At 37.2% G+C, this 12,511-nt stretch overlaps 1 protein-coding gene and 1 non-coding gene across 2 annotated transcripts; both read left to right on the top strand.

The window, feature by feature from the left end:
- The first annotated feature begins 1,861 nt into the window (after positions 1-1,861).
- LOC111806236 lies at positions 1,862-1,950 on the top strand. Its single transcript, XR_002816786.1, has one exon. It is a non-coding gene; the product is annotated as a small nucleolar RNA snoR8a (small nucleolar RNA).
- Positions 1,951-9,315: 7,365 nt separating this feature from the next.
- Positions 9,316-12,501, top strand: LOC111806015 (growth-regulating factor 1-like). Its single transcript, XM_023691334.1, has 4 exons — positions 9,316-9,969; positions 10,400-10,630; positions 10,722-11,103; positions 11,436-12,501. Exons 1-4 carry the CDS (start codon positions 9,525-9,527, stop codon positions 12,328-12,330), a joined length of 1,953 nt encoding a protein of 650 aa, XP_023547102.1. The 5' UTR covers positions 9,316-9,524; the 3' UTR covers positions 12,331-12,501.
- The last annotated feature ends 10 nt before the right edge of the window (positions 12,502-12,511 follow it).

The following is a 12,511-nucleotide window of genomic DNA, read 5'->3' as shown; positions in this document are numbered from 1 at the left end:
CACCTCGAGCCAAACTAAGAATATATAGATTGACCAACCCGAGTTTCTGGGTTGGTCTAAGAAATTTCTCTAATTCGACCAACTCAATGCATACCCCCTACCTAAAATATAGAAGAAAAGATTGATACACATCTTCACGAGCTTTAATTTATTTTCGTTCAACTTTTTTAAGCTATTATAATTCACGTGTACTATAATGCATGGTAGCTTTATAACAAACTATGAGAATATACTCGTCCTGTTACAACGAATTCAATAATATATACACTAAAGAAACTCCACATATATTATTATAGTGTATTTCAACGTCAAAAATATATCTCCATACATAAAAACAAATTCATAATCCAAAAAACTTTCTGCACATTCATCATTCACTAAATCTTAAATTATTGTTTAAAAAGATGTAAAATCAAGATTACAAAATCTTTCTCCCTTTTATCATAATCTATATACTTTAATTTAGAGAGGATATATTGTAGTTGATATTGATACATTACCCTTTCAACCATGCATGTGCCTCTGCACAATATACTACATTTCTAACCATTGTGACATTCATATAATTGATCAATCATACCCGAAAAGAAAACCCATATTAACCAATTAATTAAAGCTTGACTATAAATATTTAATTTTACTCATTGTATTTTTTAAAAACATATTCTCGATTAACATTTTGTATAAATTATATTATTATTTAATTAATTTAGATAAAAATAATTTTGAAGGATTAAATTCTAAGATTTATTAAAAATATAAAGTCAACATATTTTAAATCTAAAAAGCAATGTCCATAATTCAAGAGAGGGGGCTGCCGACCCCTTTTTTGCAGGTCCACGTGGACGGTGCAGATTGGAGGTGTTGAACCGGGAATGAAAAGCCAAAAAGGGGCGGATAAAAAGAAAGCAGGGAAGAGGTTAGCAATTGCCACGAGTGTTCGGTTGACCGAAGGAAGTGAACCTCACAATTCATGCCATGTAATGGTCTACGTATCACTCGCTGATTGGTTACCTTTGTGTTTGGGTGATTTATTTGAAGCTGATTAAAGCTAATTGAATCACTTTATTTTTTAGGGGAAAATATGGTTCTAGTTTTTATGCTTTTCTTTGTCAGATGGAATGTATCAAAGTCGTTGCAACCACTCTCTTTTTTAATTTGAAATGCATTTTATTTAATTAAATTTGCATTAAACAATATTTTTGAAGTTGAATACAGGAACAATGTAATAATTAAATAAACAACCAGCTAAATGTTACCCCTACTCAAATTGGGCTTAGGTTTAGCCCAAAGCATTTTTAGAAAACATTGGGCCCGGCCCATTTGATTGAATTGGGCTTATATTTGTAATCTTCTTCTCTATCCATTTGGTCGAATTTAAAAAATATTGGGCCCGGCCCAATGTTGTAAATGTAGCCCAACCATTTCAGACTGGCTTGTTGGACGTCGAGATTTCGTCGAAAAGCCATCTTTGGTGCGGCTAGGGTTTCGAGATATTGTTACGCCCAAGAGTTAGGGTTCATAAGACCTTGTTTTCTCTATAAATTGCGCCGTTGAATATAAACCTGTGAATTACAGTGCCCTTCCCACGCTCAACGCCTTCAGCATTTGCAACTCTCTTCTTAGCTGCTATGATTCTTTCTTTATTCTGATCAAATTAGAAGTCTACTTTGATGTTTTCGCCTGGTTCTTTCAATTTAGAAGCGGGTTTATGATATAATTTCGTAGATGATATAGATCTATTTGCTTCCTTCTTCGTTCTGTCTTTCGAATTCTGACGTTTTTTTTTTTTAAATTCTTCTACGATTTTGTAGAATCATTTTGATTAGTAAAATGTTTTGATGAGCTTGTTCGATCTGGTTTGGTTGCGATGATTATAAAAAATTCCTCGTTCTGAATGCTATTGCCATGGCATGACAGACACCTTACACCCATAGAATATGAGCAACTTGCCTTTCTCAATCTACTACGTTATTTTAGTATTTTTGTATCGTTTTATGAACTCTTTTTCTGGTCTTCTCTGTATTTCGAAAACCTTCTTTTACTCCTTTGATTCAGTTCTTGTTTGATTAATTGGACTGATTGATTTTGTATCATTATAGATAAATTGTTTATGAATCTGATTTATGATTTGGAGGCGTTAGAGCACAGCGTATTGGGATTTCATTGTTGCAGAACTTATAATCTTAACGTGACGGAGTTGTACTTCTTGAAGTCTCAGCGCATGTTCATGTAACTGCTTTGTGTATCTCTGCAACTCCTATAAAGATAATGGAGGTGTTTAAAGCCCTAACTTGGTAGTGGAAATGCTCCTGAGGTTAGGGTTACGCACACCACCATATTCCAGTAGGACAGTTCTTTTCTTTATCAGCTCATCTTACAGACGCCGCTGCGATCATCCAGTTCATGTAAACACATCATTAAAAAACTGGGAAACTAAATTGCATTTGTTTTCACACAATCCTTTAATTAGATTTTCATAATTTTACATGCACATTGGAATTCTAACCCCAAACTCCCACATGATTTTAAACTAAATTCAACTTCAAATTCAATTATTTTCGTATAATTGTAGTGAATATTAGATGGATTGATTATCTAATAAGAATAAAATTTTAGAAATTCGTTCTCCGCATGGAAGAGATGAACATGAGTAGAATTAAGGAAAATTAAACATGTTTTTGTACCTGGAGATGGTTGGATTTATAAATAGTTATATGTAACGCCTTAAAGTCTAGAGCCCCTTCATATTGGGCTGTGGTTTAGAGTTATTGGGCTTTTCTGTCTTAACAGGCTTATTCTACTGGCCAATCGATGGGGATTAGCTTGGGCCGTTGGAGTTATGTGCTGGGCCCATTAAAAGATATAAATGTTCACTTCAATTTTTTCTAGACAATGCCCTTTTATAGAGGTTTCCGACAAAAAAATAACGGGTGAGAGGTGGGTAGAAATGACCAAGACAATATTATTAAAATTATAATTTTAATAAAAGACTTGGTTGTATTGTTTGTTAGGCCAACTACCTTGTCTTTAAGGAAAAGTTATCAATCTGTACGTGCATACTCTGAACCACAATAAGGGTTTTGCCTAAGTTTCAGTCTCAAGTTTGGGATATTAGGTATTCATGCCCCTCGCTCTCGTTCTTGCACTTCTATAGGCATTCAGACGTATTTTCGGTCTTTTTGTCCAATAAATTGGTTGCATCTAATGATCGCCAATTTTCTATCAATAATTATCTCGTGTAGGGGATTAAAGCCCTATAATAATATACACACCAATATTATTAATAAATATATCTATGTAATTTGCATGGGACTCATTTCCCACCTCAATTCTACCTAATGGAGAAAAAAGTGAGGAGAGATTTCTTAGATAAATGATTTTTTTTTTCTTGTCTAATTTTGCAAAATAAATGAATCAGAGAAATGAAATGTGAAAGGCTTCTATGTGTCCCATGTATCTTGTCGCTCAATTGGTTAAAACATATTCATTTATAAATTATAAGTAACGTGAAATTTATTTTTGGCATCAGGGAGGAAAGTTATTAAATATTGAAACCTACAAATTTTGAGAGTAGAGAATAAATAAAAAGTGGGAATTCAATAGATTCATTTCTCAATAAAACAAATGATAAAAAAAAAAATGTTGCAAAGTATGAAGTTGGCTGAAAATGGTAGGCAGGCAAGTCCAAGTCGAAGTCCAAGCCCGAATCCCAAAATTGTCCCCACATGGTAAGCGAGTTGGGTTGCAGCTCAAGGCCTTTTATGGGAACTCTAATTTCATTATTTAATATTCGATTATCGAGTCTTTTATTTTAATACAAACATTAATTAAATTAATACTCACCCTATCACTATCACTATCCTATGTAATTTTATTAATCCCCCTCACCATGTGACCTTCCCAAATCCAATCTCTCCTACTCCCTCCCCCTCACCATGTGACCTTCCCAAATCCAATCTCTCCTACTCCCATGAAGATTTAATTGTTTAGCGTTTATGTGGAAACGATTTTGTTTAATTTATTACGTTATTAAACCCTAAACAATAAATAATGAATCCAAAAAGTATAGAGTTGTTCGTTAAAAGACCTCTATTTATTGGAAGTGTGGAGGAGAATCGTCTTCATTATACCTTGATTAATAAATGTAAGAATAGATTAAGGAATTAATTAGCGTATATTTAATTGCTTAATGACTACCAATGCAGCATTAATCTCTTGGGGTAGAAGGAGAGACAGAAAATACAGACCACAGATGCATGAATGAATGAATTTGAAAATATCCGAACTGTGTGGAAAAAAGTGGCGAACTGTGTGGAAAAAAGTGGCTTCAATAATTGAATTTAATTTCCATAAGAATTATAAAAATAAATAAAAGTACTTGAAATCTTATGTACGTAATTACTGTTCTTCCATTCCACTAGAGAGAGAGAAGAGATTAGATTAGATGGGCAAAACGCATTGAGAAGCGAAGAAAGAGCAGACCGCCTCTAAAAATTAATACCTTGGAGGGTAGCCCTTTCCTTCTCGGACTCTGCGAAGGGGCACCCCCTCCCACAAAAAATACCTATAAACATTAAACAACCTGCTCTGCCCTGCCCTGCCCTGCCCTCATACTCTCCCCTCTTTCTTTCTCCTTAATTTTTCTTTTCCAAAATTAATATTGTGTTGTGACACATTTATTTAAAAGTAAGTATAAAGACGGAATCATGAACATGTTTTTGAAAAGTTAAATTATGCTGAAATGTAGTGATTATATGGTATAACATATGTTTAGGGTTAGGTTTATTTGAATAAAGTACGAAATGGCGTCAGTCAATTGTGATTAAATATTGATTAAAGAAAAATAAAATATGCGGAGAGCATGTGAGGAGGAGGAGGAGGAGAAGATTATATAATAAAATAAAATTGGAAGAAAAAGACATGATAAGGCTTAGGGAAATGGTTTTTGTAATAATTAATGTAATTCCCAATGCATGTCCAGTGTTGGAATCTCAGTCAAAAGGTTTATATTGCTTTGCTTTGAGTGTGCAACAAAATGCCCACATCTCCTTCAAACTAAAACACACTTAAATTAATAATTCCAAAAGCTGCTTAAAAACTCTTCTTTACTATATTTTAATTTAAAAAAGAGATGGGTTTTGGAAGGGTAAGTAAGAGGGCAGGTTTCCAAGTAGTCTGTGATTTGTGTGTATTGAATGTGTTGGGTTTTGTGGTTAAGGCAGTAGGAGTAGCGTTCGTGTAGGGACGCAGACCGTAGGTTGGCGGCAACGCAACGCCTTGGCCTTGGCATTGGCATTGGCATTGGCATTGGATATTTGTATTTACCATAAACATTCTTATTATTACTTATTTCTCTCTCCTCTCAACTACCTTTGAATTTCCCACCCTTTCACGTGCTTCTCTTTATTGCTTCTCCCTTTCCCTTTCCTCTTTTACTCTATAACCTAAACCCTTCTTTCTAACTCTAAATTTACTTTCTTTCCTCTACTTATTCTAATCTAAATATTTACATATAATTCTAAATTTTAAAATAAAATAAAAAAGAAATGGATTGGGGGAAAAAGACAAAAGAGTTTGTCCAGGTTGGAAAAAAGTGGAGTGGGAAATTACAGGGAGCCGAGAAGAGGGTTGTGGAGCTAACTGAGCTGAGGCGACATTTGTGCATGTATATACATTTCATCCGACAACCTTTACCTTCTCCCATTTCTATCCCCCAACGGGATAACCCTTACCTTTTCATTTTCGAACGTGTTTTTTTATATATATTATTAGAATTTAAAAGTTTATAGTCCAAATTTGTAATTTTACGTTTAAATATATATATAGAGTGATATTAGGGCATGGGCCCGTTTTGGTACCGAGGGGGGGGGGGGGGGNATCAATCGTGGGGCCCAGCCCATGCCTGTCGGTAAAAGGGAAACGAGCTTCCTCCATTCCCATCTCACGAGGAGCTTCTGGTCATTTCACAAAATTGCAAGGGAAATGAAGGGACGTGGCCCCCACGTGGCACTATCAAAGTCCACACCCGCTGTTGACACGTCAATGTCACAGTTGGAGAGAGAGAGAGAGGATGCGAGTGTGGAGAGGATTCCAATATTTTGAAATGATGAGATGGGTTTGACGTGGGTTACTTGCTTTACTTTTACTGCTTCTTTTTTTTTTTTTTTAATAGAAAATATTCTTCGGAGGGATCTTTCACTGTCTTCTCCAGCTAAGAAACAGCTCGCAGAGAATGTGATACACGCGCTTTGTAGGAGCGTCGTAGTGAAAGAGAGCTGATTTTGGAGCGGAGGGAAGGCGGCGTTGAAGAAGGTAGAATACAAATAATAATAAAAATAAATAATAAATAGGTGGTAATACAATAGCATGCTCCCCCATGCCATACAATCGCTTTCTCTTTTGTATTACCTTTGTTTTGTTGTTCCATATACAATAAACCATTTTGTTTGTTTATTTTACATATTACATTTATATGTATTTAATATATCCTTAGGGAAGGGTGCTTATATTACATTACATTCAGCTCCGTTGTTTTTATTAGCAGTGGAAAAGTGGAACATGTTAGCAGTGGAATTTAAGGCAGGGAGTGTAAATGAAATATAGAATATTATATATATGGACATAGGGTAGATAATAGTTATGTATGAAAAACAAAGCATGCAGCAATGGGTGATGCCAATTAAAAAAGGGCCCACCACAATTTTAATTACGGAGTTAATGCAAAGGAGGGGCTTGTCTGCAAATTGAGTGGCAACCATATCCTTTGCTTTTATTATTACTATTACTCTTGCGTTTTTCTTGTGTTTGCATTTTTGGGTCCAAAACAACCAATAAACATTCACTCTATCATTCCGTCTTATCATTTTTAAAATGCGCATTTTAGAAAAAGGTTTCACGTATTTACAAGTAATGTTTCTTTTTCCTCTTATCAGCCCTACGATTTTTAAAACGTGTCTGTTAGCGAGATGTTTCCATACCTTTAATGAGTAATGTTTTATTTCCCACTCTAACCCGATGTGAAATCTCACGATCCATCCTCTTGGAGACCTAGCATCATCGCTAATACACTGTCCGGTGTCTGGCTTTGATACCATTTGCAACAACCCAATACCCAAACCTAGTGTTCTCACTAGCACACCGCCTGATGTCTGGATTTGATCTAATTTGTAACAGTCCAAGACCAGATCTACCTAGTGTCATCACTAACACACCGTTCGATGTCTAGCTCTAATACCATTTGTAACTATCTAAGGTCAGACCTAGCGTTCTTGTTAGAACAACCTTCCAATGTTTGACCTGATACTATTTATAACAGCACAAGACCACCGCTAGTAGATATTGTGCGCTTTGACTCGTTACGTATGACCATTAACCTCCCGACTTTAAAAATGTGTATGTTAGAGATGAATTTCTACACCCTTATAGAGAATGTTTCGCTACTTTCTCCAATCAACATGAGATCTATACCTCAAAATTTGAAACTTATGACAAATCTTACCTTAAAGTTAGAGGCATCGGTCATTGAACTTTTCGTACATTTGATGAACTTCTATTACAGTAAAACCAAGGGAATATAATAAATTGGAGGCATTGAGAGAATGAGGGCTGTCTCCCAAAAGGGATATATAGGGCACAACGAGGAAGATGAGGGGAGCCAAGTTAGGGGGTGCTGTGGAAGAGTGTAGGTCGAGTATGCAAAAGTTGGGCATTAGGGTGACATGAAGGATCAAAGTTCCCTATCCCTTATTTGTAGGGTCATGTCATGTCATACAACTATTGGTTATGGGGTGTGACATAGGGTGGGATTTCAAATAAATATCAATTATTTTAGTTGTATATGCATGTTTGGACTTTCATTTAACTTTTCTAATAATCCAAGTTGGCAATAAAATATTGGGAGCTCAAATATTGATGCAGTATTACTTTAAAAAAATAATAATTTAAAACAAAAACATTCTTAATGTATGTGTATAAAAGAAGAAGAAAGAGCATGTGATTGGAAGTTTAAAAAAATGGAAGAAATGGAGCAAAGCCAAGGAAAGCAATCCCAATCTTGAAGCTTCTTCAAGTGGCACACCACCTCCACCACGGCTTACCCAAATATTCTCCCACATGCACTGTAAACACAAAAGCTCAATATCAAATTCGAAATTCAGAACAGTAAAAAAAAACACAATTAAATTCTAAATGGGTGTGAAAATTTTGTACCTTTTTTAAGTATTTAAATACATCGCTTAAAGAGAATAGAGGTTCGAATCTCTTCTTCGTTGGAATAGTTCTTATAAAAAATATATATATTTATTACTAATGTTTCCAACATAATGACCAAATTGAACAAGTTCTTATAAGGAAGAGTAGTTAGAGGAGAATTGATACGAGGGTAAAAGTGGAAAATGAGAATTAGGGCCAGGGGTGTGGACCATGGAGGAAGGTCACGTGGTGGTTTGATGCAGCCCACCACAGTTGTAAGCCCATTTGAAGATTTAGAGAAGAGAGAGAAAAATGTAAAATAAAAAAATAAAAAAAATAAAAAACTTGTTGCCATTTACTACACTAGCGGGCTTTGCAAGGCAACCTCATCCGCACCCCTTTTTAACCATCTTTCTTTTTATTCAAATTCAAATTTATTATTTTAACATATTTTTATTTATTTATTTATTTTCAACTCTGTTCGTATTCGGATAACGACAGATTTTGTTCTCTTCTCCTCCAAATTACGCTTCTACCCTTGTCCTCTCCCTTCCCCTATTATCTTCCTCTCCAAATTACGCTTCTACCCCTTTCGTCAATTAATTCCCGAATAATAAAAAACAGAATTTTAATATATCAAATTTGAGTGTCTCAGTATTTACATACTTTGATTTTAATATATATATATATATATATATATATATATATATATATATATTGTTTAGGAGTAGAATAATGAGGGATGATTAGTGGATTTAATAATTAATTAATGATTAATGTTGATGTGAAGGAGCAGGGAGTAGATTAGGTGTAAAAGTAATTAAGGAGTTTTATTGTTTGTGTTGCCCAAAAGAGTAAGGGAAAAATTGATTAAAACCAAAATAAAAGGAAAATTAATATTTGGTTATACCCATGAAATAACGCTTTTATCATTTTGTTTGGCTGACTTTATTGTAGTTTGAGAAACTTAGGAAGTATTGCTCATCATGTTTGTCGTACTCTCATTCCCCACTCTTTCCCACTCTCTCCAATTATTTTAGTTTATTTTCTCCAAATAAAAATAAAAATAAAAATAAAAGGAAAAGAAAAATCATCCCCTTGTCTTAAAAACTAAAATAAAACCCGGGCTGGTCTGGTAGTGTGGTAGTGAGTTCTTTAAAGCTCAAAACCCTGGAGTGTATTGAAATGTGCCTCCTTCAAACTTGAAGCTTATGAGGTCGCTGTCTTTTTGTAGCCAAACAATAGAATCAATGTCCAGTTCGCCGTGTTCAGAGGTTTAGCAGATTTGGGGGCTTTTTTTTTTTCTCTCCTTGTTTTCCTCTGTTTTTGGTATGGATTTTGGAGTTGTGGGTTTAGATGGGGTGGTGGTGGTGGGTTCATCACACGACACATCGGGGTTCTCCTCTCTTGCTTCTTCAGATCCTGAAACGAAGCAGAAATGGTACGAATCTGGTGTTGGATTTCTACAGAAGCAGGAGCGATCTGGCAGTGGTGCTGCAGCGGAAGATGAAGACTTGAGAAGCTCAAAACTGCCCAAAACTTATGATGACTTGTCCTCTTCTTCTTCTTCCACTAAAGGATTGCTTTTTCCCCACCGACAGGTGGCGTCTTTGCTCAGATCTAATTCCCCGTTCTTTCTCTCCGATTCCAACCAACACCCTCACCAAATGCTCTGTTTTTCATCTCCCAAAACAGACCCTTTTCCTCCCGACAAGACCTCTTCTCTCTCCCGTGTTTCCCCCAATTTCTACCATTCCTCCGCCCCAAGAAATGCAGGTACTTTCTATCTCTTACTCCTCTCTCAATTCCCACGCTGTTTTTTTGGGTCTTTCACTCCGACCAGCCCTTCTCTTTCAGTTCCTCCTAAAAAGTTCGAAACTTTCTTTTATCTCTTGGGTTTGCCTTCTTTTAATTTGTTTTCCCCCCACTAATTCGTCTTCTGTTTGATGGACGTTTAAAAAAAAAAAAAAACCTTCTATAGTACAGCAGAGTCTAAGGAAAAAGGAATTTGTTGTAAGTAAGGGGTGGGTGCTGTTACTAACAACAGAAAGGTCCTTATTTTCCTTTTCTATTTTCCCCACACATCAACTCAGTGTACCAACGAATATTGTCTCCCCCAACCCCCAAGTATTGTTGACATGTTTCAATTTCCGCTTCGTTTCGTTTTATGAAATATTTGGGTTGTGTTGATTCAATGTTTCCACAGGCTGCAATTATGGGGGTTTGAACGGCGGAAGCATGAACGGCAGTGGTTTTATAGGTGTTAGAGCTCCGTTCACTCCATCCCAATGGATGGAGCTCGAACACCAGGCTTTGATCTACAAATACATTACTGCTAATGTCCCTGTTCCTTCTAATTTGCTTATTCCCATCAGAAAGGCCCTCGAATCTGCTGGCTTCTCAGCCTATTCCGCTGGATTTCTCCGACCCGGCGCCGGTGAGTATCCCCTTTTCATTTCAATGGATCTTGTTAAAGTTGGGCTTTTTAATTTTTAGGCTTATGTTTTGTATGTTTTTGTTTGTTTTAGTGGGATGGGGATCTTTCAATATGGGTTTTTCGAATAATAGTGATCCTGAACCGGGAAGGTGTCGTCGAACCGACGGAAAGAAATGGCGGTGCTCTAGAGACGCTGTTGCCGATCAGAAGTACTGTGAACGGCATATGAACAGAGGCCGCCATCGTTCAAGAAAGCCTGTGGAAAGCCAAGCTGGCCACTCCCACTCTGTTGCCAGAGCTTCCAATATTACCACCGCCGCCAACGCCACTAAGCTGATTTCTTCTGCAGCTTCTGCTGCGGCGGTTCCCAGCAACGCTTCCTCCAACACCCTCTCCTTTGCTGACCAACACTTCAAGAATCTCCAATGCGCTGAATCTCACCCTCCTCCCTCCACCACTGCTCAAATCAACAGGTAAAAACTCCGTTACTATCCCCTTTCCATTCTGCGTCACAAATGTTCCAGAATCTGTTCTGTTCATGATCCCCATTACTAAACGAATCAAACCCCAATCTTTAATCATTGATTGAAAATTCTATTTTGGTTTCAGTAGCTTTCATGATCAGCCAGGGCCTTTGTGTGCCCCGTCTTCAGTTTTTTTTTTTTATACTTTATGTTTAATCGTTCCTTGGATATTTAGAATTGAAACAATTTTAAGAGAAAGAGGAGAGATTTGTTAGATTTTTTCGATATTTTGGTACATTTTTCATTTCTAAGTCTGCAAAGGCCTCATTTTTGTGTTGCAGAATGTTAATAACAAACAAAGAGAACGGTAGCATTGCGTTGCATGACACACCTACCACATCTGGTTTTTCTGTGCTGTCTCCTTCGATTGAAATGAAACAACAACCCAAGCATCTTCCGTTTGCAGTTCAGAAACAGCAGAACCCTTTTGAAGAATCTACGAGATCCGAGTTTGGGCTTGTTTCTTCCAATTTCCTCCTGAATCAGTCGCAAAAGGCCTCTTCTTTGATGAACTACAGAGGTTACAATCCGTCAGAGGGCATCAGTAGTACTCAAGAGGCAGCCGAAACCCAACATTCTCTTCGTCAATTCTTCAACAATTGGCCCAAGAACCAATCTGACAGCTCTTCAGTTTCTTGGTCTAACTCGAATCTGGATTTGCAATCCGACAGGACTCAGTTATCTATATCCATCCCAATGGCTACATCGGATTTCAGATCCTCAACTTCATCCCCAGCAAACGAGAAAGTCACCCTTTCACCCTTGAAGTCGTTGCAGGAGATGGACCCTCTTCAAATGGGATTGGGAGTGGGGAATGTAATGGATGAACCGAACAACAGGCAGGCAAATTGGATCCCCATCTCGTGGGAGAGCTCCATGGGCGGTCCCCTCGGAGAGGTTCTTCATAGCACAAACAACATCGGCGGGGAATTGAAGAGCTCGTCGATACTCAACCTGATGACAGAAGGGTGGGACAACAACAGTCCATCGCTAGGGTCGTCCCCCACCGGGGTTCTCCAGAAGACGGCATTTGGTTCATTCTCAAACAGCAGCACAGGGAGCAGCCCAAGAACAGAGAACAACAAGACTCATGAAGGAGGAGGAGGAGGAGGAGGAGGCAGCAGCCAGTGCAGCGATCGTTTTGTGAATTCTTCTTCTTCTTTGCCTAGTGTTTGAGAGGATGGCCGAAGAAGAATGTTTGAAGTTATAAATGTTTGTATGTGCTGCAACAGCAGACCTTCCATAATAGTTTGTCAGCCATGTTTATTTTCTGTTTTCTGAAACTTTTTTGGTGTTCGTTTCTTTCGCCCGCTCTTCTTGAGGGGTATCAATGCCCTCATCATTTCGTCACCTTCTC

Source organism: Cucurbita pepo, chromosome LG11 (assembly GCF_002806865.2).
Source record: "Cucurbita pepo subsp. pepo cultivar mu-cu-16 chromosome LG11, ASM280686v2, whole genome shotgun sequence".
In the NCBI taxonomy this organism is placed as follows: Eukaryota; Viridiplantae; Streptophyta; class Magnoliopsida; order Cucurbitales; family Cucurbitaceae; genus Cucurbita; species Cucurbita pepo.
The sequence above is the reverse complement of the archived record's forward strand: the minus strand, read 5'-3'. Positions and strand labels throughout refer to the sequence as shown.